The sequence below is a fragment of the Somniosus microcephalus genome, chromosome 14 (genome assembly GCF_052327205.1).
Source record: "Somniosus microcephalus isolate GS21.2 chromosome 14, FLI_Smic_1.0, whole genome shotgun sequence".
Taxonomy (NCBI): Eukaryota; Metazoa; Chordata; class Chondrichthyes; order Squaliformes; family Somniosidae; genus Somniosus; species Somniosus microcephalus.
The window spans coordinates 112,294,816-112,320,800 of NC_141000.1; the positions used below are offsets into that span (position 1 = coordinate 112,294,816).

At 47.5% G+C, this 25,985-nt stretch overlaps 1 protein-coding gene across 2 annotated transcripts in view; it reads left to right on the forward strand.

Annotated features, from left to right (window-relative positions):
* The window catches only part of LOC147107847 (protein FAM3B-like), a 55,557-nt gene that overhangs the window by 26,713 nt on the left and 2,859 nt on the right, over nucleotides 1-25,985 (forward strand). For both annotated transcript variants that reach the window (XM_086007199.1, XM_086007200.1), the window contains exons 4-7: nucleotides 5,346-5,404; nucleotides 7,911-7,961; nucleotides 10,156-10,243; nucleotides 15,947-16,079. In XM_086007199.1, coding sequence (XP_085863325.1) covers nucleotides 5,346-5,404; nucleotides 7,911-7,961; nucleotides 10,156-10,243; nucleotides 15,947-16,079 — 331 coding nt within the window. The remainder of the gene's footprint in view (nucleotides 1-5,345; nucleotides 5,405-7,910; nucleotides 7,962-10,155; nucleotides 10,244-15,946; nucleotides 16,080-25,985) is intronic.

The window sequence follows — 25,985 nt, forward strand, 5'->3', positions numbered from 1 at the left end:
CCCTGTGAGGGCGGGAGCGGGGACTGCAGGGAGGATGAGCAACCTGGCCACAGCACCGTGGTACAGGGGGCCATTCAAGTGGAGGGAGTAAAAAGAAATGTTGTAGTGGTAGGGGATAGTATCATTAGGGGGATAGATAGGGTTCTCTGCAGTCAAGAGCGGGAGTCCCGAAGGCTGTGTTGCCTGCCTGGTGCCAGGGTTAAGGACATCTCTTCTGGGCTGGAAAGAAACTTGCAGTGGGAGGGGGAGGATCCAGTTGTCGTGGTCCATGTTGGTACAAACGACGTAGATAGGACAAGGAAGACGGTTCTGTTAAAGGAGTATGAGCAGCTAGGGGTCAAATTAAAAAACAGAACCTCAAGGGTAATAATCTCTGGGTTATTACCTGAGCCACGAGCGAATTTGGCTAGGATAAATAAAATTAAAGAGTTAAATGCGTGGCTCAAAGACTGGTGTGGGAGAAATGGGTTTTGCTTCTTGGGACACTGGCACCAGTACTGGGACAGGAGGGAGCTGTTCTGTTGGGACGGACTCCACTTGGCCAGTGCTGGGACTAGAGTCCTGGCGAATCATATAACTAGGGCTGTAGAGAGGGCTTTAAACTAATTAGTGGGGGGGAGGTTTCTAGAGAGCAAATAATAGAAATGACAACAGAGAAGGTCATAGACTTAGGTAGCAGTGGGGGAATTAAAAAACAGAATGTGTCAGGAAGGGACAGAAGGTATGGAGTAAAAAGTAAAGTACTAAAAAGGGAAAAAACAGGAACTAAGTGTTACAAAACATATTTGAGAGTTCTTTATCTGAATGCACGTAGCATTCGTAACAAAATGAATGAGTTAACGGCACAAATAATGACATATGGGTATGATCTTGTGGCCATTACAGAAACATGGCTGCAGGGTGACCATGACTGGGAATTAAACATACCAGGTTATTTAACAATCAGGAAGGACAGGCAGGAAGGGAGAGGAGGTGGGGTGGCTATGTTAATAAAGGAAGGAATCACTATAATACAGAGAAATGATATTGGGTCAAAGGAGCAGGATAGTGAAACAGTTTGGGTGGAGGTAAGGAATAATAAGGGGAAAAAAACACTAGTGGGTGTAGTCTATAGGCCTCCGAACAGTTGCAACTCTGTTGGACGGAGTATTAATCAGGAAATAGTTGAGGCTTGTAATAAGGGAACAGCTATAATTATGGGGGATTTTAATTATCATATTAACTGGACAAATCAAATTGGGCAGAGCAGCCTTGAGGAAGAGTTCATTGAGTGTATTAGGGATGGGTGTCTTGAGCAGTATGTAACTGAACCGACCAGGGGGCAAGCAACCTTAGATTTGGTCCTGTGTAATGAGACAGGATTAATTAAAAATGTCCTAGTAAAGGATCCCCTTGGAATGAGTGACCATAACATGGTTGAGTTCCATATTCAATTAGAGGGTGAGAAGGTTGGATCTCAAACAAGCGTGCTGAGCTTGAATAAAGGAGACTATGAAGGTATGAGAGCGGAATTAATTAGAGTGGACTGGGAAAATAGATTAAAGGGTAAGACGGTACATGACCAGTGGTGTACATTTAAGGAGTTATTTTACAACTTCCAAAAAAAATATATTCCACTGAGGAAAAAAGGGTGTAAAAGAAAAGATAGCCATCCGTGGCTAAGTAAAGTAATTAAGGATAGTATCCGACTAAAAACAAGGGCATATAAGGTAGCCAAATCTAGTGGGAGGATGGAAGATTGGGAAGTCTTTAAAAGACAGCAAAAAATAACAAAAAGATTGATTAAGAAAGGGAAGATAGATTATGAAAGTAAATTAGCAAAAAATATAAAAACAGACAGTAAAAGTTTCTATAGTTATATAAAAAGAAAAAGGGTGGCTAAAGTAAATGTTGGTCCCTTAGAGGATGAGACCGGGAAATTAATGATGGGAAACATGGAGATGGCAAAAACACTGAACAATTATTTTGTATCAGTCTTTACAGTAGAGGACACTAAGAATATCCCAACACTGGACAAACAGGGGGCTCTAGGGGGGGAGGAACTAAATACGATTAAAATCACGAAGGAAGTGGTACTTGGTAAAATAATGGGACTCAAGGCGGATAAATCCCCTGGACCTGATGGCTTGCATCCCAGGGTCTTGAGGGAAGTAGCGGTAGGGATTGTGGATGCATTGGTAATAATTTTCCAAAACTCACTGGACTCAGCAAAGGTCCCGGCAGATTGGAAAACTGCTAATGTAACACCCTTATTTAAAAAGGGTAGTAGGCAGAAGGCTGGAAACTATAGACCTGTTAGCCTAACATCTGTGGTTGGTAAAATGTTAGAGTCCATTATTAAGGAGACAGTAACGGGACATTTGGATAAACATAATTTAATAGGGCAAACTCAGCATGGTTTCATGAAGGGGAAGTCATGTTTAACAAATTTGCTTGAGTTTTTTGAGGAAGTAACATACAGGGTGGATAAAGGGGAACCAGTGGACGTAGTGTATTTAGACTTCCAAAAGGCATTTGACAAGGTGCCACACAAAAGATTATTGCTCAAGATAAAAAATCACGGGATTGGGGGTAATATTCTGGCGTGGGTGGAGGATTGGCTCTCTAACAGAAAGCAGAGAGTTGGGATAAATGGTTCGTTCTCAGATTGGCAACCAGTAACTAGTGGTGTTCCGCAGGGGTCAGTGCTGGGTCCCCAACTCTTTACAATCTATATTAACGATTTGGAGGAGGGGACCGAGTGTAACATATCAAAGTTTGCAGATGATACAAAGATGGGAAGGAAAGTAGTGAGTGAGGAGGACATAAAAAACCTGCAAAGGGACATAGACAGGCTAAGTAAGTGGGCAGAGATTTGGCAGATGGAATACAATACTGGAAAGTGTGAGGTTATGCACTTTGGCAGGAAAAATCATAGAGCAAGTTATTATCTTAATGGCAAGAAACTGGAAAGTACTGTAGTACAAAGGGATCTGGGGGTCCTGGTGCACGAAACTCAAAAAGTTAGTATGCAGGTGCAGCAAGTGATCAAGAAGGCCAATGGAATGTTGGCTTTTATTGCTAGGGGGTTAGAATATAAAAACAGGGAGGTATTGCTGCAGTTGTACAAGGTATTGGTGAGGCCGCACCTGGAATACTGCATACAGTTTTGGTGTCCATACTTAAGAAAAGACATACTTGCTCTCGAGTCAGTACAAAGAAGGTTCACTCGGTTAATCCCGGGGATGAGGGGGTGGTCATATGAGGAGAGGTTGAGCAGATTGGGACTCTACTCATTGGAGTTCAGAAGAATGAGAGGCGATCTTATTGAAACATATAAGATTGTGAAGGGGCTTGATCGGGTGGATGCGGTGAGGATGTTCCCAATGATGGGTGAAACTAGAACTAGGGGGCATAATCTTAAAATAAGGGGCTGCTCATTCAAAACTGAGATGAGGAGAAACTTCTTCACTCAGAGGGTGGTAGGTTTGTGGAATTTGCTGCCCCAGAAAGCTGTGGAAGCTACATCATTAAATAAATTTAAAACAGAAATAGATAGTTTCCTAGAAGTAAAGGGAATAAAGGGTTACGGGGAGCGGGCAGGAAGTTGGACATGAGTCTGGGTTCGGAATGGTCATGGCCCTGTGGGTAGTGGAGCGGGCCCAGGGGCCGTGTAGCCTTGTTCTGCTCCTACTGTGTTCTAATTCTGTTAGATTTCAGGAGATGGTTTTATTCCTGTTCCTGGCTGGGGTGGAGATCGCCTTTACAGAAGGTAAGTACTGTAGAAAATATAGGGACAGAGTGATCTCCTGGAAGAATTTCGATCGCCTAGATGGGTCGGAGAGGAATTTCCCAGATTTTTTTCTCCCAAATTGGCCATTGGGTCTTTATCTGGTTTTTCGCCTCTCCCGGGAGATCACATGGGTTCGGGTGGATGCAGAGTGATAGAAGATTTGAGGTTAGGATCAGATCAGCCATGATCTTATTGAATGGTGGAGCAGGCTCGAGGGGCCGATTGGCCTACTCCTGCTCCTATTTCTTATGTTCTTATGTTCTTATGTTCTTAACCAGGCTTGGGCTGATAAGTGGCAAGTAACATTCGTGCCACACAAGTACCAGGCAATGACCATCTTCAACAAGAGTGTAACCACCTCCCCTTGACATTCAATGGCATGACCATCATTGAATCCCCCATCATCAACATCCTGGGGGGTCACCATTGACCAGAAACTTAACTGGACCAGCCACATAAATACTGTGGCTACAAGAGCAAGTTAGAGGCTGGATATTCTGCGGTCAGTGACTCACCTCCTGACTCCCCAAAGCCTTTCCACTGTCTACAAGGCACAAATCAGGAGTGTGATGGAATACTCCCTACTTGCCTGGGTGAGTGCAGCTCCAACAACACTCAAGAAGCTCAACACCATCCAGGACAAAGCAGCCCACTTGATCAGCACCCCATCCACCACCTTAAACATTCACTCCCTCCACCACTGATGCAGCATCGCTGTAGTGTGTACCATACAGCAGGTGCATGGGAACACCACCATCTATCTCCAAGTTCCCCTCCAAGTCACACCATCCTGGTTTGGAAATATATCGCCATTCTGTCATCGTCGCTGGGTCAAAGTCCTGCAACTCCCTACCTAACAGCACCGTGGGAGTACCTTCACCACACGGAATTCAGTGGTTTAAGAAGGTGGCTCAACACCACATTCTCAAGATCAATTTGGGATGGGCAATAAATGCTGGCCTTGCCAGTGACGCCCACATCCCGCGAATGAATGAATAAAAAATAAATACCCTTACCTAACAAAAATCTATTAATCTCAGTTTTGACATTTTCAGTTCAACAACTTTTTGGGGGAGAGAGTTCCAGATTTCCACTACCCTTTGCATGAAGAAGTGCTTGTTGACATCACCCCTGAACAGCCTGGCTCTAATTTTAAGGTTATGCCCCCTGGATCTGGACCCCTCCACCAGAGGAAATAGTCTCTCTCTCTCCCTCTCTCTCTCCCTCGCTGCCCCACCAACTCCTTGTGATCATCTTAAACACATCAAATAGATCACCCCTTAATCATCTAGAAAATAAGAACATAAGAAATAGGAGCAGGAGTAGGCCATTCGGCCCCTCGAGCCTGCTCCGCCATTCAGTAAGGCCATGGCTGATCTTTGACCACATCTCCACCTTCCTGCACTATCCCTATATCCCAAGGAATATTCAAGGAAATACAAGCCTAATCTATGCAACCTGTGCTCCTAATTTAACCCTTTTAGCCCAGTATCATTCTAGTGAAAGACTTGTAACTTAAAATGACAACTTCAGCTAACACAATGAATTAATTTTGTAATGTATTTTTAAACAGACTCTTGGGTAGTGTGAAGAAGAACTTTGACAGGGGCATGAATATTGCCATTGTGGAAGGTGAGTTTTCATTTATCAGAAATGAGTTGAATTACCGTAAAATGTCACACTGTGAGGCATCCGTCGATTTATAGCTAAGGGATATTTGGGGTAGGATAGGGAACAACTTTACATGTTGGCACCAGCTGGCAGCATTGAGAACTCTCGGAGCAGCTATATTATGGTCTGAGGCAGAAACGTTCTGCCTCCCAACACTGTACCTCATTGTCGGAAGAGAACCCCTGCAACACCAGTGTGGATTTTCCACTTCCTAAATCAACCATCCTTGTACAAAAGCAAAATACTGCGGATGCTGGAAATCTGAAATAAAAACAGAAAATGCTGGAAATACTCAGCAGGTCAGGCAGGAGCTGTGGAGAGAGAAACAGAGTTAGCGTTTCAGGTCGATGATCCTTCGTCAGAACTGGAAAAAGTTGGAGCCCTTTTGTGGGCACTCTGAGTGAGATTCCCAAATTGTGAGCAGTTTGTGCTTTGGGCATGCCTGGGAAATTGGTTGGGACTGCCCAAACCCATTTTACTCAAAACCTTAACTGTTATGAGCTTGATTCAAATCCAAGCTCCATAAGAGATGAAAGCAGGAATATGCCACCTAGTAGAGGGGAGTTTCCTCAATCCAAGCACGCCTGCAGTTAATGGTCCCCATACAGGAACTTGTTGCAATCATTGCTACTGACTCAAATTCAGTCGATCACCATTTAACAAACTCCATCTTTGAACATCTTATTTACCTAGACTTGTTGCTATCCCTCCTTGTATTTTATAGAGAATCATACAGCACAGAAGGAGGCCATTCAGCCCATCGTGCCTGTGCTAGCTCTTTGATAGAGCTGTCTAATTAGTCCCAGTCCGCTGTTCTTTCCCCATAGCGTTGCAAATGTTTTCCTTTTCGGGTATTTATCCCATTCCCTTTTGAAAGTTACTATTGAATCTGCTTCCACCATCCTGGTATTCTTTGCAGAACAACGTGAAGGGCAACTTTAGTGGAAGGCTAAATTGTTGTGGTGGGGAGAATGTTAAACACAGCTCTGAGAGTCCTGGGTAATTATTAATATCTTTGGGATCAGTTTGTTATATAATCTCAGTCATGACTCCCTCCTCACAGCCCATTCATTTATGATGCTAAATTGAGAAGCTGATGTTTTGAGCTAACATGGGAGCAAGAGGAATCATCTCGGACTGTCTTTTTTTTATAATCTGTTCTTGGGATGTCGGCAACGCTGCCAAAGCTATGTATATTTCCCATCCCTAGTTGCCCTAAGAAGGCGGGGGAGTGGACCTTCTCCTCGAATCACTGCAGTCCTTGTGGTGGTGGTGCTGCCACGATGGTACAGGTAGACTATCCTTTATCCGAAAACCTTGGGACCAGCTGTGTTTCGGTTTTCGGAATTTTTCGGATTTCAGAAGGTTTTCATCTCCGTATCTGACAACAAACACTGTTGCTTAGCAACAGCTTGTAAACACTCGGGCCCTGCCTTGGAAGCATCTCTGAAGCTGTTGCTAAGCTACAGAGACTCTTTCCACAGCCTGACTGTTTAAAAAAATGCTAGGGGAAGAAAAAAAAACGAACAAAACGGCTGCTGATTTCTGCCGTTAGATCGAGGTTTCCGGCTCCCCCTGCTCCGCATCTGAATTCCTTGACTTAGCGGGGGTCTGGGGCTCGACTGCCGCCGCCAGTTGTGGGAAAGCCGGATATCGGCTGACTCCTACACTAAGCTGGCCCGCAAATCAGGTCGGGGGGGGGGGGGAAGAAAAGACTATCGGACGGGCCGCTGCAGCTATCGGACGGGCCGCTGTATTGTTGGGTTCACTCTCCCAGTACCTCCTTCACACTGCCCGGCTCGGCCTGCAATCTCCTACCCAGGAGGGAACTCTGTGACCCTCTGCCCTGCTCACAGGGAAAGGCAGAGCTCCCGGACCACTCCTGTCATGTTTGGCGCCACTCGGGTCATGTCGTGCGCACGACTTACGCTCCACGAAAAAACTTTCGGTTTTTAGAGGTTTTCGGTTTTCGGAAGTGCGGATAAAGGATAGTCTACCTGTATTTGGTAAGGAGTTCTAAGATACTGACTCAGTGATGAAGAAGGAATGGTGGCAATATATCTCCCAAGTCAAGATGTTGTGTGACTTGAAGGTGATGATGTTCACATGTCCTTCTCGGTAGTGGTGGTCACGAGGGAGGAAATAAGTTTTCTTCTTGCTCAACCAACTTGTTGATTTGAGGAGAGAAAGAAAATACTTGCTGAATGTCAAGGGCCAGACCAAAGTTCTTAAACCTAACAATGTTTTTTGGAAAGTCTGTATGGTGGAAATGGGGTCATTCCAAGCTCCCATGTGGAGCCAGAGACAGGGTCGGAGAATCAGGGCAAGTACAATAGTGAGTCAAGGCCAAACCCTTTGAGTGAAAACTAGTTGCCCTCTCTTACAAGTAATGATATTTGAAAATGATGTTCTTCATTACATAAATCAGAATCTTAATAGTTTTTCCTCTTGTGTTTCTTCCTGCCAGCCAAAACAGGAAAACCTGTGGATACCAGCCATTTTGATCTGTGGGAAGGAGGTAAGAAAGACACTGTGACCTCAACAGTACTCGCTTTATAACTAAAAAAAACTTTTCTTTTTGAAGAAGACAGAAATTGGCATCAGGAGGTTAATGTTGATAAGAATTTTTAGGGTGTAATTTTTTTTTTTACACAGAACTTTCAAAGATACTAAGTGAATTTAATTTCTAAGAACACTATATGGTGTTAACCTTGAGATCAAACAAACCATGGCTATTCTGAATGCTGCTTTCAGAGTGTGAGTGAGACTGGCATACATAAGAACATAAGAAATAGGAGCAGGAGCAGGAGTAGGCCATCTGGCCCCTCGAGCCTGCTCTGCCATTCTGTGAGATCATGGCTGATCTGATCTTGGGCTCAGCTCCATTTCGCTGCCTGCTCCCCATAGCCCTCGACTCCCCTATTGTTCAAAAATCTGTCTTATCTCCACCTTAAATATATTCAATGACCCAGCCTCCACAGCTCTCTGGGGCAGTGAATTCCACAGATTTACGACCCTCTGATAGAAGAAATTCCTCCTCATCTCAGTTTTAAATGGGCGACCCTTTATTCTGAAACTATGCCCCCGAGTTCTAGATTCCCCCACGAGGGGAAACATCCTCTCTGCATCTACCCTGTCAAGCCCCCTCAGCATCTTATATGTTTCAATAAGATCACCTCTCATTCTTCTAAACTCCAATGAGTATAGGCTCAACCTTTCTTCATATGTCAACCCCTTCACCTTAGCAATCAGCCTCATGAACCTTCTCTGAACTGCCTCCAATGCCAGTATATCCCTCCTTAAATAAGGAGACCAAAACTGTACGCAGCACTCCAGGTACAGTTGTAGCAGGGCTTCCCTGCTTTTATACTCCAACCCTCTTGCAATAAAGGCCAACATTCCTTTTGCCTTCCTGATTACTTGCTGTACTTGCATGCTAACTTTTTGTGTTTCATGCCCTAGTTGCTGTGAGGGACCATCTTGCATGTATACAAATCTTTGAAGGTAGCAGGACAAGTTGAGAAGGCCTTTAAAAGGCATACAGGATCCTTGGCTTTATAAATAGAGGCATAGAATACAACAGCAAGGAAGTTACGTTAAACTTTTATAAAGCGTTGGTTAGGCCCCAGCTGGAGTATTGTGGCCAGTACTAGGCACCGCACTTTAGGAAGGACGTCAAGGCCTTGGAAAGGGTGTAGAGGAGTTTTACTAAAATGGTTCCAGGGACGTGGGACTTCAGTTACGTGGAGAGCCGAGAAAAGCTGGGATTATTTGTCCTTGGAGCAGGGGAGGTTAAACGGAGATTTGATAGAGGTGTTCAAAATCATGAAGGGTGTTGATAGAGTAAATAAAGCGAAACTGTTTCCAGTGCTAGAAGAGTTGGTAACCAGAGGACACAGATTTAAGGTCATTGGCAAAAGAATCAGAGGCAAGAAGAGGAAAAAAATTATGCAGCGAGTTGTTGTGATCTGGAGTGCACAGGATGGTGGAAGCAGATTCAATGGTAACTTTTAAAAGGAAATTGGATAAATACTTGAAGGGGGAAAATTTGCAGGGCTACGGGGAAAGAGCGGGGGGAGTGGGGCTAATTGGAGAGCTCTTTCAAAGAGCCAGCACGGGCACGATGGGCAGAATGGCCTCCTTCTGTGCTGTACGATTCTATGATTCTTCTGGTGACCATTCTTACAACGGAGTGGTTTGGTAGACCACTTCAGAGGATGTTAAGATTGTGGGTTTAGACTCGCACGTTGGCCCAGCCAAATTTCCTGCCCTGAAGCATATTAATGAAGCGATTTGGGCTTTTACAATCAAACAGCTTTCACATTCATTTTTATCTGCTACTAACTTGCAAATTACTAGACTTACTGAATTTGATCTCCGAGTGTGCTGAGTTGGTGTGGGGAGGGGCTTGAGCCAAAGACCTCTAGATTGCTAGCCCACTACCATTACTGCTACACTTCTATATCGACACCTGTGCTGGTTTTGCATCATTTGCATTACTGGCTGCTCTTCCCCCCCCCAACCCCCCCAGGCACTTTTCCTTCATTTTCTTCCCTTAATTTCTTCTCTGATTGTTGTCCAGGGCCCCAAACGCTCTGGGCTACATCCGCTAGCTTTAACTTCTCTTTATATTTCAGATGCTGACTTTCACCCATTGGTATTTTCACCTATTTTTTATGCTATATATATGACCTCTTTCATTTCACTGGCAGATAATTCAGGGCGACTGATTGAATTTGTTAAAAAAGCACCGGATGGCTCCCTTATCTTGATGACGACCTTTGATGACAGTTCCTCGAGGTGAGTGTAAATAAACCCCAGGCCTGCGAACATTAGCAGGAGGGAAAGGTTAAAGAGATGTAGCAGTGCGTAACACGTGCCACTGTAAATAATGTAAGTGGTTGAAACACATTCCCCTTGTGAATACCGCATCTGCACCACAATGATTAATGACCAGGAGGGGAATCACTGCTGAGCCTTAGCACTGCTCATCCTACATCCACACATCTGCTGTTATGACCTCAGGATGTCCCAAAGCACTTTACAGCCAACGAAGTACCATAAAATTGACCAACTAGTGACCATCCTTCTTAGTAAGAGATCGACAGGGTTTCTATGTGGTCGAATTTTTTTTATTCGTTCCTGGGCGTCGCTGGCAAGGCCAGCATTTATTGCTCATCCCTAATTGCCCTTGAGAAGGTGGTGGTGAACTGCCTTCTTGAACCGCTGCAGTCTGTGTGGTGAAGGTACTCCCACAGTGCTGTTAGGGAGGGAGTTCCAGGATTTTGACTCAGCGACACTGAAGGAGCAACAATATACTTCCAAGTCGGGATGGTGTGTGACTTGGAGGGGAACTTGGAGGTGGTGGTGTTCCCATGCACCTGCTGCCCTTGTCCTTCTAGGTGGTAGAGGTTGCAGGTTTGGGAGGTGCTGTCAAAGAAGCCTTGACGAGTTGCAGCAATGCATCTTGTAGATGGTACACACTGCAGCCACGGTACGCCGGTGGTGGAGGGAGTGAATGTTTAAGGTGGTGGATGGGTTGCCAATCAAGCGGGCTGCTTTGTCCTGGTTGGTGTTGAGCTTCTTGAGTGTTGTTGGAGCTGCACTCACCCAGGCAAGTGGAGAGTATTCCATCACACTCCTGACTTGTGCCTTGTAGATGGTGGAAAGGCTTTGGGGAGTCAGGAGGTGAGACACTCGCCTCAGAATACCCAGCCTCTGACCTGCTCTTTTAGTCACAGTATTTATGTGGCTGGTCCAGTTAAGTTTCTGGTCAATGGTGACCCCCAGGATGTTGATGGTGGGGGATTCGGTGATGGTAATGCCGTTGAATGTCAAGGGGCAGTGGTTAGACTCTCACTTGTTGGAGATAGTCATTGCCTGGCACTTATGGGTTGCAAATGTTACCTGCCACTTATCAGCCCAAGCCTGACTGTTGTCCAGGTCTTGCTGCATGCGGGCATGGATGGCTTCATTCACCTCACCTCACTTCTGGAACTCGGCTCCTTTGTCCATGTTAGGACCAAGGCTGTAATGAGGTCTGGATCCGAGTGGTCTTGGCAGAACCCAAACTGAGCATCAGTGAGCAGGTTATTGGTAAGTGTCACTTGATAGTAATTTGCTGATGATTGAGAGTAGACTGATGGGGCGGTAATTGGTCGGATTGGATTTGTCCTGCTTTTTGTGGACAGGACATACCTGGGCAGTTTTCCACATTGTCAGGTAGATGCCAGTGTTGTTGCTGTACTGGAACAGCTTGGCTAGAGGCGCAGCTAGTTCTGGAGTACAAGTCTTCAGCACGATAGCTGGGATGTTGTCGGGGCCCATAGCCTTTGCTGTATCCAATGCACTCAGCTGTTTCTTGATATCACGTGGAGTGAATCAAATTGGCTGAAGACTGGCTTCTGTGATGGTGGGGATGTCAGGAGGAGGCCGATATGGATCATCCACTCGGCACTTCTGGCTGATGTTAGTTGCAAATGCTTCAGCCTTGTCTTTTGCACTAGCATGCTGGGCTCCACCATCATTGAGGATGGGGATATTCATGGAGCCGCCTCCTCCTATTAGTTGTTTAAGTGTCCACCACCATTCGTGACTGGATGTGGCAGGACTACAGAGCTTTGATCTGATCCGTTGATTGTGGGATCGCTTAGCCCTGTCTATAGCATGCTGCTTCCGTTGTTTAGCATGCATGTAGTCCTGTGTTGCAGCTTCCCCAGGCTGACCCCTCATTTTTAGGTACACTTGGTGCTGCTCCTGGAATGCTCTTCTGCACTCCTCATTGAACCAGGGTTGGTCCACTGGCTTGATGGTAATGGTTGAGTGAGGGATATGTCGGGCCATGAGGTTACAGATTGTGGTGGAATACAATTCTGCTGCTGCTGATGGCCCACAGCACCTCATGGATGCCCCGTTTTGAGCTGCTAGATCTATTCTGAATCTATCCCATTTAGCACGGTGGTAGTGCCACACAACATGGTGGAGGGTGTCCTCAGTGTGAAGACGGGTCTTCGTCTCCACAATGACTGTGCGGTGGTCACTGCTACCAATACTGTCACTGACAGATGCATCTGCGACAGGTAGATTAGTGAGGATGAGGTCAAGTAGGTTTTTCCTTCGTGTTGGTTCTCTCACCACCTGTCGCAGGCCCAGACTGGCAGCTATGTCCTTCAGGACTCAGCCAGCTCGGTTAGTATTGGTGCTACCGAGCCACTCTTGGTGATGGACATTGAAGTTCCCCACCCAGAGTACATTCTGTGCCCTTGCTACCCTCAGTTCTTGTTCCAAGTGCTGTTCAACATGGAGGAGTACTGATTAATCAGCTGAGGGAGGGCGATTGGTGGTAATCAGGAGGTTTCCTTGTCCATGCTTGACCTGAATCCATGAGACTTCATGGGGTCCAGAGTCAATGTTGAGGACTCCCAGGGCCACTCCCTCCTGACTGTATACCACTGTACCGCCACCTCTAGTGGGTCTGTCCTGCAATGGTACTGGACATACCATGGGATGGTGATGGAAGTGTCTGGGACATTGGCTGAAAGGTATGATTCTGTGAGCATGACTATGTCAGGCTGTTGCTTGACTAGTCTGTGGGACACCTCGGCCAATTTTCGCACAAGTCTCCAGATGTTGGTGAGGAGGACTTTGCAGGGTCGACTGGGCTGGGTGTGCCGTTGTCGTGTCCGAAGTAGGTGCCGAGATCCATGCCAGGTGGGCCGTCCGGTTTTATTCTTATTGTTTTCTGTATCAGTTTGTTACAACTGAGTGACTTGCTAGGCCATTTCAGAGGGCAGTTAAGAGTCAACCACCTAGGCCAGACCGGGTAAGGATGGCAGATTTCCTTCCCTAAAGGAAATTAGTGAACCAGATGGGTTTTTACAACAATCCGATAGTTCCATGATCTCCATTACTGATACTAGCTTTTTATTCCAGATTTAATTAATTAACTGAATTTAAATTCCCCAGCTGCTGTGCCGAGTTGGTTTCAAGGTTACACCCCATCAGGTAGACTGGGCCCAAGTCAACCCTCCATGGCACCAGTTGGGTTTGCAGTACTCCGCAGCACTATTGATGATTGAGCACCCAGCTCGTTAATGCAACCTGCAGGGGTAGACGTGTCTCTGGGGCAGGCATTCATCCCATTCAACTCCAGCTAACCTTGCAAGCCAATGTCCTAGTGGCTAGGGTGGTCCTGGCTGGATAAGCCACAGGAAGGACACCAGTGCTCTGTGCTGGTAACTTTACACATACTTGGGGGTTCCTAAGCCTCAGGTCATGTCAACCAATACCTATGTTCTTTGGACTTTGGGTATGTGTGGTGTGTCCTTATAGGGAAGGAGTTTAGGCTCCAAAATGGGCAAACCTGTGTGGGTTTCTCAGTAGTTTAGCTTGAAGGGGACCGAGTGTAACATATCAAAGTTTGCAGATGATACTAAGATGGGAGGGAAAGTAGTGAGTGAGGAGGACATAAAAAACCTGCAAGGGGACATAGACAGGCTGAGTAAGTGGGCAGAGATTTGGCAGATGGAATACAATACTGGAAAGTGTGACATTATGCACTTTGGCAGGAAAAATCGTAGAGCAAGTTATTATCTTAATGGCAAGAAACTGGAAAGTACTGAAGTACAAAGGGATCTGGGGGTCCTGGTGCACGAAACTCAAAAGGTTAGTATGCAGGTGCAGCAAGTGATTAAGAAGGCCAATGGAATGTTGGCTTTCATTGCTAGGGGGATAGAATATAAAAATAGGGAGGTATTGCTTCAGTTGTACAAGGTATTGGTGAGACTGCACCTGGAATACTGCGTACAGTTTTGGTGTCCATACTTAAGAAAGGACATACTTGCTCTCGAGTCAGTACAAAGAAGGTTCACTCGGTTAATCCCGGGGATGAGGGGATGGACATATGAGGAGAGGTTGAGTAGATTGGGACTCTACTCATTGGAGTTCAGAAGAATGAGAGGCGATCTTATTGAAACATATAAGATTGTGAAGGGGTTGGATCGGGTGGATGCGGGGAGGATGTTCCCGATGATGGGTGAAACTAGAACTAGGGGGCATAGTCTTAGAATAAGGGGCTGCTCTTTCAAAACTGAGATGAGGAGGAACTACTTCACTCAGAGGGTGGTAGGTCCATGGAATATGCTGCCCCAAAAAGCTGTAGAAGCTACATCATTACATAAATTTAAAACAGAAATAGACAGTTTCCTAGAAGTAAAGGGAATTAAGGGTTACGGGGAGCGGGCAGGAATTTGGACATGAGTCTAGGTTCGGATCGGTCATGGCCCTGTGGGTAGCGGAGCGGGCCCAGGGGCCGTGTAGCCTGATCCTGCTCCTATTTCGTGTGTCTAATTCTGTTAGATTCAGGAGATGGTTCTGTGATAGTGGATTGGCGGTTAGGATCAGATCAGCCATGATCTTATTGAATGGCGGAGCAGGCTCGAGGGGCCGATTGGCCTACTCCTGCTCCTATTTCTTATGTTCTTATGTAAATGCTCAGTTCCACTGGGCACGCCCCACCCAGTTTAGAACCAGCAGGTGTAGGAGCCAAGTTTGCATACTTAAGTCGGCCCCAGCCTATTCAGGCGAGGGTGCCGTTCGCCTGCCCCAAAATCACAGCATTCTGGACATTAGTGACGTTTGGCCACTCCATTCCCACTCAAAAACAGGGACAAATATCACCCCCAATGTGCTTTACCAAATTAAGAACATAAGACGTAGGAGCAGGAGTAGGCCATTTGGCCCCTTGAGCCTACTGTGCCATTCAATAAGATCATGGCTGATCTGATCTTGGCCTCAACTCCACTTCCCTGCCCGCTCCCCATAACCCTCGACTCCCTTACCATTCAAAAATCTGTCTATCTCAACCGTAAAAATATTCAATGACCCAGCCTCCACAACTCTCTGGGGAGGAGAATTCCAAAGATTCACGACCCTCTGAGAGAAGAAATTCCTCCTCATTTCCGATTTAAAAGGGTGCCCCCTTATTCTGAAACTCTGCCCCCTAGTTCTAGATTCCCCCATGAGGGGAAACATCCTCTCTGCATCTACCTTGTTGAGCCCCTTCAGAATCTTATATGTTTCAATAAGATCCCCTCTCATTCTTCTAAACTCCAATGAGTACAGGCCCAACCTGCTCAACCTTTCCTCATAAGACAACCCCCTCATCTCTGGAATCAACCTCGTGAACCTTCTCTGAACTGCCTCCAATGCAAATATATCCTTTATTTAAATAAGGAGAGTTAAACTGTACGTAATACTCCAGGTTTGGTCTCGCCAACGCCCTGGACAGTTGTAACAGGACTTCCCTACTTTTATACTCTATTCCCAATGTGTCTCTAAACCAGTTCCAAAACAATTTTAAAAAATTAAGTGCAGCGTACACATGAGTAAGAAGCATGGAGATACAACGTCTGTTCTGAATGGGATTGGCTGTCATTTTTTTAACTCTCATTAGCAATCCATGCCATTTCTAAGTGTGTCGCCTCCTTTTCTCATTACTCCAAGGCTTACAGAAGCTGCCAAGAAATACATCGAGGGGTTGGGAAGCACGGAGATACGGAAGTTGACCTTCCGTGGAAACTGGGTCTTTCTCGGCACCAAAGGATTCAGGCTCCCAAAGGACTTCCAGAGGGAGAAGGTTGGTGAACTGGAGGTTTTTTGAGGTCCTTCATTGGAAAGGTCTTCTCATCCTTTCATTGGGTTCTTTTCCTGCTCCTGCTAAACATAACAGCCAGGAATTTCCTCGGAGCTGCTCCTGCTCAGCAAAGTTATGGTGGGAGCAGATCTGAGGAAATTCCCAGCCAATGTGTAGGAATTCCAAAGCTGCTCATGGCTTAACATGGGTTACACTTTGGTTGTCTTATCTGAGGAAGGATGTTCTTGCCATGGAAGGAGTTCAGCGAAGATTCACCAGACTGATACCTGGGATGGCAGGAATGACGTATGAGGAGAGATTGGGTCGATTGGGCTTATACTCGTTGGAGTTTAGAAGAATGAGCGGGGATCTCATTGAAACTTATAAAATTCTGACAGGACTGGACAGACTAGATGCAGGAAGGATGTTCCCGATGGTCGGGGAGTCCAGAAACAGGGGTCACAGTCTAAGGATAAGGGGTAAGCCATTTAGGACAGAAATGAGGAGGAATTTCTTCACCCAGAGAGTGGTGAACCTGTGGAATTCTCTACCACAGAAGGCAGTTGAGGCCAATTCATTAAATATATTCAAGAAGGAGTTGGATATATTTCTTAAGGCTAAAGGGATCAAGGGTATGGGGAGAAAGCAGGGACCGGGTACTGAAATTGGATGATCAGCCATGATCGCATTGAATGGCAGAGCAGGCTCGAGGGGCCGAATGGCCTACTCCTGCTCCTATCTTCTATGTTTACATTTATATAAATCTTAATTTCCAGTTCTATAACAATCTAAGTGGAGGCCTGGAACAGTTTACCCATCTAGCCTCTCGGCCCAGATATCAGGCAACCACAGAATAGCAAATACACTAAATGAATTCTCCTGTGGATAGTCTCTCCAGCAGGGAAGTTGAATTTTCAGGGACGTGACAGAGGAAGCACTAAAATAAATAGAAATTTTACATAAGGAAGTTAAAAGGAATGATATGATGAGGAAGCTGAAGGAAGAGAAGGCACCTGTCTCGAACTGACTTCAAGAGTACGTAAAGACATGGCTCGCAAAATCGGCCAATTTCTTGCCATTATTTTTAGGGAATCATTCGAATTGGGAACCGTGTCGGACGATTGGAAAGTCGGCAACTGTGGTAAACCACTGTAGTTCACTGTGTTCACTGTTGTTGTTGTTGTCGTTCACTCTTGTTTCACTGTTGTGCCGGACTATGCCTCAGCTGACTCCGCCCCTGGGCTACCGAGTATAAGAGCGGCCGCATGGCAGCTCCTGGCATTCGGTCGTCCACTAGAGGCATAGTCCTGATCTGTCTGAAGTGCAATTCAGTAGTTAATAAAAGCCTGTCGTTCTGAACTCTGCTCAGCCTTTTATTAGAATTGATAGCGCATCAATTTTATTAACTACTGAAAAAAAAAAAAAAAAAAAAACGATGCTGCAGATTCTTAAGATCAAGTGCCTGGAACTCGACCCGCAAGAACCGGACTCGACTGCTAAGTTCTCGCACTGGCTGCACTGTTTTGAGTCCTTTCTGACTGCATCCGGCGAGACCGTCGCCGCCGATGCCGACAAGCTCAGGGTGCTGAACTCTAAAGTAAACCACCGAGCTTTTGCCCTTATCCGGGACGCTACGAGCTACCAGGGGGCTATCGACATCTTGAAGGAGCAATACGCACGCCCGGTCAACTATGTTTACGCAAGACATCTCCTGGGGTCTCGCAAACAACAGCCCGGGGAACCCACAGAAGCATACATACGGGCGCTGAAGGAACTCGGCCGAGCCTGCGAATGCAAGCAAGTAACAGCCACGGAACATACGGAGGAGCTCATCCGGGACGCCCTCGTGGCGGGCCTCAGGTCCACTCACACACGGCAGCGACTGCTGGAAAGTAGCGAGCTCGACCTGAAGAAGGCGATTTCACTCACCCTCTCGTTGGACGTAGCCCACCGGAACATGGAGGCCTACTCCCCGGACCGCACGGCCGCCTCATGGATGCCGCAGCCACCGCCACCTTGGGACGCGGCGCCGCCACGGGCCCTGGCCTCAACTGCTGCAGCGATGTCCCGCCCGAGCCAGAAATGTTATTTCTGTGGCCAAACCAAACACCCCAGGGTGCGCTGCCCTGCGAAAAACGCGGTCTGCTCTGCCTGCGGTAAGAAGGGACACTACGCTGGCGTCTGCAGAAGTCAGAAGACCCCTACCTCCAGCAGCGCCGCGTGCGATTCGTGGGAGTGGCCATCTTGCCTCCCTCCAGCCTCGTGGGGATCGGGATCGTCATGGGCGCCGCCATTTTGTCCTTCCTCTCCGACGCCGCCATCTTGTCCGCCATTCTGCCAACGGGCCCCCGACTCACCCACCGCCGCCTCACCGGGGTTCTACAGCGACGCTACCGACTCCACAGCGGCCTCCATCACGCTGGATCAATCCAGACCCCATCAGCTAGCCAGGTCCACGATGGACATCCAGGTAAATGGCCGCGCCACAACTTGCCTTTTTGATTCCGGGAGCACGGAGAGCTTCATACACCCTGATACAGTACGGCGCTATTCCCTCTCGGTCCGGCCAACGCGCCATCGGATCGCCATGGCCTCGAAATCCCACTCAGCAGACGTCGGCGGCTACTGCGTAGTGACCCTCTCGGTGAAGGGCTCCGTATATAAAAATGTAAAGCTATTCGTCCTGCCACATCTCTGCGCTGCCGTTCTACTGGGGTTGGACTTTCATTGTCACTTTAAGAGTGTCACCTTGACATATGGTGGACCTCTTCCCCCACTCACTGTCTGCAACCAGCAGTTTTTAAATTGCCCGCCGCGCCCCACCTGTAGTCTCTCCACCCTCAAAATCACACCCCCCCCCGTTCGCCAACCTCACCCGCGACTGCAAGCCTATCGCCACAAAGAGCAGGCGATACAGCACCGGGGACAGATCCTTCATAAGATCTGAGATGACGCGGCTCCTGAAAGAGGGGATTATTGAGGATAGTACCAGCCCCTGGTGAGCCCAGGTGGTAGTCGTTAAGACTGGCAACAAGCAGCGCCTAGTCATCGACTACAGCCAGACTATCAACAAGTACACCCAGTTGGACGCATACCCCCTCCCCCGCATAGCCGACATGGTTAATAAGATAGCGCAATACCGCGTTTTCTCGACCATTGACCTCAAGGCAGCATACCACCAAATCCCTATCCGCCCTGAGGACCGCCAGTACACAGCTTTCAAGGCAAACGGCCGCCTTTTTCACTTCCTCAGGGTTCCTTTTGGCATCACCAATGGTGTCTCCGTCTTCCAGAGGGAGATGGACCGGATGGTCGACGAGAATGCGTTACAGGCCACGTTTCCCTACCTGGACAACATGACCATCTGCGGCCATGACCTGCAGGACCATGACGCCAATCTTGATAAGTTCCTCCGCACGGCCCAACTCCTAAACCTCACGTACAACAAGGAAAAGTGCATATTCCGCACAGCCCGCCTCGCTATCCTTGGTTGCGTGGTGAAACACGGAGTCATCAGTCCTGACCCTGACCGGATGCGCCCGTTGATGGAACTTCCCCTGCTCCACTGTCTCAAGGCCCTCAAAAGGTGCCTGGGCTTCTTTTCCTATTATGCCCAGTGGGTCCCTCATTATGCGGACAAAGCCCGTCCACTTATCAAGTCCACTTCCTTCCCCCTGACGGCGGAGGCCCGCTTAGCCTTTCACCGTATAAAAGATGACATTGCCAAGGCCACCATGCACTCGGTAGACGAGTCCATCCCCTTCCAGGTGGAGAGCGATGCATCCGACTTTGCCCTGGCCGCTACCCTTAACCAGGCGGGAAGACCCATGGCCTTCTTTTCACGAACCCTCCAGGGCTCCGAACTCAGACACTCCTCTGTGGAAAAAGAGGCCCAGGCCATTGTGGAGGCGGTGCGCCACTGGCGGCACTACCTGGCTGGAAAACGATTTACCCTGCTTACTGACCAGCGTTCAGTTGCTTTCATGTTCAACAACAAGCAGAGGGGTAAAATCGAAAATGACAAGATTTTGAGGTGGAGAATCGAACTTTCCACCTACAATTACGACATCTTGTACCGGCCAGGGAAACTCAACGAACCCTCAGACGCTCTATCGCGAGGCACATGCGCCACCGCGCAGATCGATAGACTACGGGGCCTCCACAACGACCTCTGCCACCCGGGGGTCACCAGGTTCTTCCATTTCATTAAGGGCCGCAACCTGCCTTACTCCATCGAGGAGGTCAGGACCATGACCAGGAGCTGCCCAGTCTGTGCAGAGTGCAAGCCGCGCTTCTATAGGCCTGACAGAGCAAACCTGATCAAGGCCACCCGCCCTTTTGAGCGCCTGAGTATCGACTTTAAAGGGCCCCTCCCCTCCTCTGACCGCCATGTGTACTTCCTCAACATAGTTGATGAGTACTCCCGTTTCCCTTTTGCCATCCCCTGCCCGGACATGACCACCGCTACGGTCATTAAATGCCTGCACAACCTCTTTGCTCTGTTCGGTTTTCCCAGCTATATTCATAGCGACCGGGGCTCGTCCTTCATGAGCGACGAACTCCGTCAGTACCTGCTCATGAGAGGTATTGCCTCAAGCCGGACCACCAGCTACAACCCCCGGGGGAACGGACAGGTTGAAAGAGAGAACGCGACGGTCTGGAAGGCGGCCCTCCTAGCCTTAAAATCTAGGGGCCTTCCGACCTCCCGTTGGCAGGATGTCCTACCCGATGCGCTCCACTCCATCCGGTCACTGCTGTGTACAGCCACCAACGCAACCCCCCATGAGCGAATGTTTGTTTTTCCCCGGAGGTCCACATCTGGTAACTCACTACCACACTGGCTGACGTCCCCAGGGCCCGTCCTGCTGAGGAAGCATGTAAGGTCCCACAAAACGGCTCCCCTGGTAGAGAAGGTTCACCTCCTCCATGCCAACCCCCAGTACGCCTACGTGGCATACCCGGACGGGCGGGAGGATACAGTCTCCATTAGAGATCTGGCACCCTCGGGGTCCACTGACCCGCCACCATTGCCCCCCACCACGACCCCCTCCGACACGGCCCAAAATTCAGTAGACCCAATTCTCACCCCTGTCCATTCCACCCCAGTAGACGGCATGCCGCGCCCCCAGGACCAGCCGGAGCCCACTCGCCCACCCAACACCAAAGGGGACGATACGCCGGTGCTGGACCCCGCTCAAGACGCGTCGTGGGAAGCTGTACCATCGCAACCGTCGCCACGAAGATCTCGACGGCAAACGAGGCCGCCCGACAGACTCGCCTACTCGAACTTTTGATACACTTCACCCCGCCGGACTTAATTTTAAACGAGGGGTGAATGTGGTAAACCACTGTAGTTCACTGTGTTCACTGTTGTTGTTGTTGTTGTCGTTCACTCTTGTTTCACTGTTGTGCCGGACTATGCCTCAGCTGACTCCGCCCCTGGGCTACCGAGTATAAGAGCAGCCGCATGGCAGCTCCTGGCATTCGGTCGTCCACTAGAGGCATAGTCCTGATCTGTCTGAAGTGCAATTCAGTAGTTAATAAAAGCCTGTCGTTCTGAACTCTGCTCAGCCTTTTATTAGAATTGATAGCGCATCAGCAACATATCGCCAATCTTTAACAGACCATAGGGATGACCCAGGAAACTATTGGCCAGTGAGTTTAACATCTGTTGTGAGTTAAACATTAAAAGGTATTCTGAATGAGTGGATAATGAAACACCTAGGTAAACTTGGTATGGTAAGAGTGAGTCAGCAAGGATTAATGGGCAGGAGATTTCACCTAAGAAATTTGCTTGCACTCTTCAAGCGAATGTTGGACCTTGTTAACCATGGGTGTGAATATATTTAGATTTCAGTGTTTGATACCGTGACAGGAAGTGATTAGTTCATAAGTGAAGAAGGCATGGAACAGGAAGCAAACTTCTGAGGCAGATTGAAAATCGGCTAAAGGAAGACAGACAGACTTGCATTTTTATAGCGCCTTTCACGACCTCCCAAAGCACTTTACAGCCAATGAAGTACTGTTGAAGTGTAGTCCCTGTTGTAATGTAGGAAATGCGGCAGCCAATTTGCACACAGCAAGCTCCCACAAACAGCAATGTGATAATGACCAGATAATATTCTTTAGTGATGTTGGTTGAGTGATAAATATTGGCCCAGAACACCAGGGAGAACTCACCTGCTCTTCTTCAAAATAGTGCCATGGGATCTTTTACGCCCACCTGAGAGGGCAGACGGGGCCTCAGTTTAACATCTCATCCGAAAGACGACATTTCCGACAGTGCAGCACTCCCTCAGCACTGCACTGGAGTGTCAGCCTAGATTTTTGCGCTCAAGTCCATGGAGTGAGACTTCAGCCTCCTGAAAAACTTTGTAAATAATCTACATCCTAGGGTACTTAAGGAAGTGGCCCTAGAAATAATAGATGCATTGCTGGTCATCTTCCAAAATTCGATGGAATCTGGAACAGTTCCCATGGATTGGAGGGTAGCTAATGTTACCCCACTGTTCAAAAAAAGGGGTAGAGAGAAAACGGGGAATTATAGACCGGTAAGCCTGACATTGGTAGTGGGGAATATGCTAGAGTCCATTATAAAAGATGTAATAGCAGAGCACTTGGAAAACAGTGACAGGATCGGACAAAGTCAACATGGATTTACAAAAGGTAAATCGTGCTTGACTAATCTACTGGAATTTTTTGAGGAGGTAACTGGTAGAATAGATAAGGGAGAACCAGTGGATGTGGTGTATTTGGACTTTCAGAAGGCTTTCGATAAGGTCCCGCATAAGAGATTAGCGTATAAAGTTAAGGCACATGGGATTGAGGGTAAGGTACTGACTTGGATAGAGAACTGATTGGCAGACAGAAAGCAAAGAGTTGGAATAAACGGGTCTTTTTCCGAGTGGCAGGCAGTGACTAGTGGGGTATCGCAGGGATCGGTCCTAGGACCCCAGCTATTCACAATATATATTAATGATCTGGACGAGGGAACTAGATGTAATATCTCCAAGTTTGCAGACGACACAAAGCTGGGTGGGGGTGTGTGCTGTGAGGAGGATGCCGAGAAACTCCAGTATTATTTGGACAGGTTGGGTGATTGGGCAGATGCATGGCAGGTGCAGTATAATGTGAAAAAATGCGAGGTTATCCACTTTGGTGGCAAAAACAGGAAGGCAGATTATTATCTGAACGGCAATAGATTGGGAGAAGGGGAAGTGCAACGAGACCTGGGTGTCCTTGCGCACCAGTCGCTGAAGGTAAGCATGCAGGTGCAGCAGGTGGTTAAGAAGGCAAATGGTATGTTGGCCATTGTAGCGAGAGGGTTTGAGTACAGGAACAAGGATGTCTTGCTGCAGTTGTACAGGGCCTTGGTGAGACCACACCTTGAGTATTGTGTGCAGTTTTGGTCGCCTTATCTGAGGAAGGATGTTCTTGCCATGGAGGGAGTGCAGCGAAGATTCACCAGACTGATACCTGGGATGGCAGGAATGACGTACGAGGAGAGATTGGGTCGATTGGGCTTATACTCGCTGGAGTTTAGAAGAATGAGAGGGGATCTCATTGAAACTTATAAAATTCTAACAGGACTAGACAGACTAGATGCAGGAAGGATGTTCCCGATGGCGGGGGAGTCCAGAACCAGGGGTCACAGTCTAAAGATAAGGGGTAAGCCATTTAGGACAGAGATGAGGAATTTCTTCACCCAGAGAGTGGTGAACCTGTGGAATTCTCTATCACAGAAGGCCAATTCATTAAATATATTCAAGAAGGAGTTAGATATATTTCTTAAGGCTAAAGGGATATGGGAAGAAGGCAGGGACAGGGTACTGAGTTTGGATGATCAGTCATGATCTCATTGAATGGCGGAGCAGGCTCGAGGGGCCGAATGGCCTACTCCTGCTCCTATCTTCTATGTTTCTAAAGCGGAAACGGCAAAGGGTGGTTGTAAGTGGAGCTGTGTCACCATCGCAAGGGGTCATGGGGATCAATGCTGGGGCTATTGCTGTTGGCAGTATAAATAAGTGATTTGGAGCTGGGGTAGAAGTAAAGCTAAGTTTGAGGATAATAACAAATGGTGGGTTGATTTCAAACAGTATAATAAAATTAACCAAATACAAAGGACTCTGGGTAGGTTGGGAAGCTGGATTGATGAGTTGGTAAATGGCATTTAATGTGGGCAAATGGAAGGTAATGAGACCAGGGAAGGGAAATAGAATCATAGAATGCTTACAGCACAGAAGGCAGCCATTCGGCCCATCGAGCTTGTGCCGGCTCTCTGCAAGAGCACTTCAGCTAGTCCCACTCCCCTGCCTTTTCCCTGTAGCCCTGCACATTTTTATCCTTCAGGTACTTATCCAACTCCCTTTTGAAAGCCACAATTGAGTCTGCCTCCACCACCCTTTCAGGCAGTGCATTCCTGATCCTAACCACTCGCTGCGTAAAAGTTTTTCCTCATGTCGCCTTTGGTTCAAGACCAATCACCTTAAATCTGTGTCCTCTGGTTCTCGACCCTTCCGCCAATGGGAACAGTTTCTCTCTATCTACTCTGTCTAGACCCCTCATGATTTTGAACACCTCTATGAAATCTCTTCTCAATCTTCTCTGCTCTAAGGAGAACAACCTCAGCTTCTCCAGTCTATTCACATAACTGATGTCCCTCATCCCTGGAACCATTCTTGTAAATCTTTTCTTTACCCTCACTAAGGCCTTTACATCCTTCCGAAAGTGTGGTGCCCAGAATTGGACACAGTACTCCAGTTGAGGCCAAGCCAGTGTTTTGTTTTATAAGGTTCATCATAACTTCCTTGCTCTTGTACCCTATGTCTCCATTTATGAAGCCCAGGATCCCGTATGCTTTTTTAACCGCTTTCTCGACCTGTCCTGCCACCTTCAACGATTTGTGCATATATACCCCCAGGTCTCTCTGTTCATGCACCCCCTTTAGAATCGTACCCTTTAGTTTATATTAACTCTATACGTTCATCTTACCAAAATGTATCACTTCGCACTTTCCTGCATTAAATTTCATCTGCCACGTGTCCACCCATTCCCCCAGGCTGTCTGTGTCGTCTTGAAGTACATCACTCTCCTCCTCACTGTTCACTATACTTCCAAGTTTTGTGTCATCTGCAAATTTTGAAATTGTTGCCCTGTACACCCAAGTCCAAGCCATTAATATATAACAAGGAAAGCAATGGTCCTAGTACCGACCCCTGGGGAACACCACTGTATACCCCAGTCTGAAACAGTGGGAATATAATCAAATTGGAGGACACAACACAGGAGAGGATCTGAGGCTATTGTTAGATAGTTTACTGACGTAAACAGCACAATGTGCAGCAGCGGTGAGGAACACTAACTGGATCTTGGGATGTACAGCCAGAGGAACGGCGTACAAATCTCAGAAGGTGATGGCGTCAGTTTGGCCACACCTGGTCGTCACACTACAGGATATCGAAAGTTTGCAGGAAAGGGCTGCCAAACTGATAGCTAATTAAGGTATCTGAGCTATGAGGGGAGGTTGAAGATCCTGGGAATGCTTCCTCTGGGAAGAAAAGGCTCCGGAGAGACATTATTCAAATATTCTAGACCCCTTAAGGAATAACTTGAACCCCGATAATGCGTTTGAGACTCCCACAAGCTCTAGAACAAGGGGACACAGGCTCGAGCTTCAAATAGGTGAGGTGCATCGACACTTTAGGCAATGTGGTGAATATGTGGAAAATTTAACCGGAGAGTTGGATAGATGTTTGAGGGAGTGGTGATTGAAGGGTTTTAGTTTTGGGGACTAGCCAGATGGACTGCACAACTCTTTTTTTTCTTCTTTGTTCCTATTCCTATTTAACATGGGGAGATCCAGAGAGGGAGCAATGGGGAAAAGAAGACCTGCATTTCTACAGAAACATT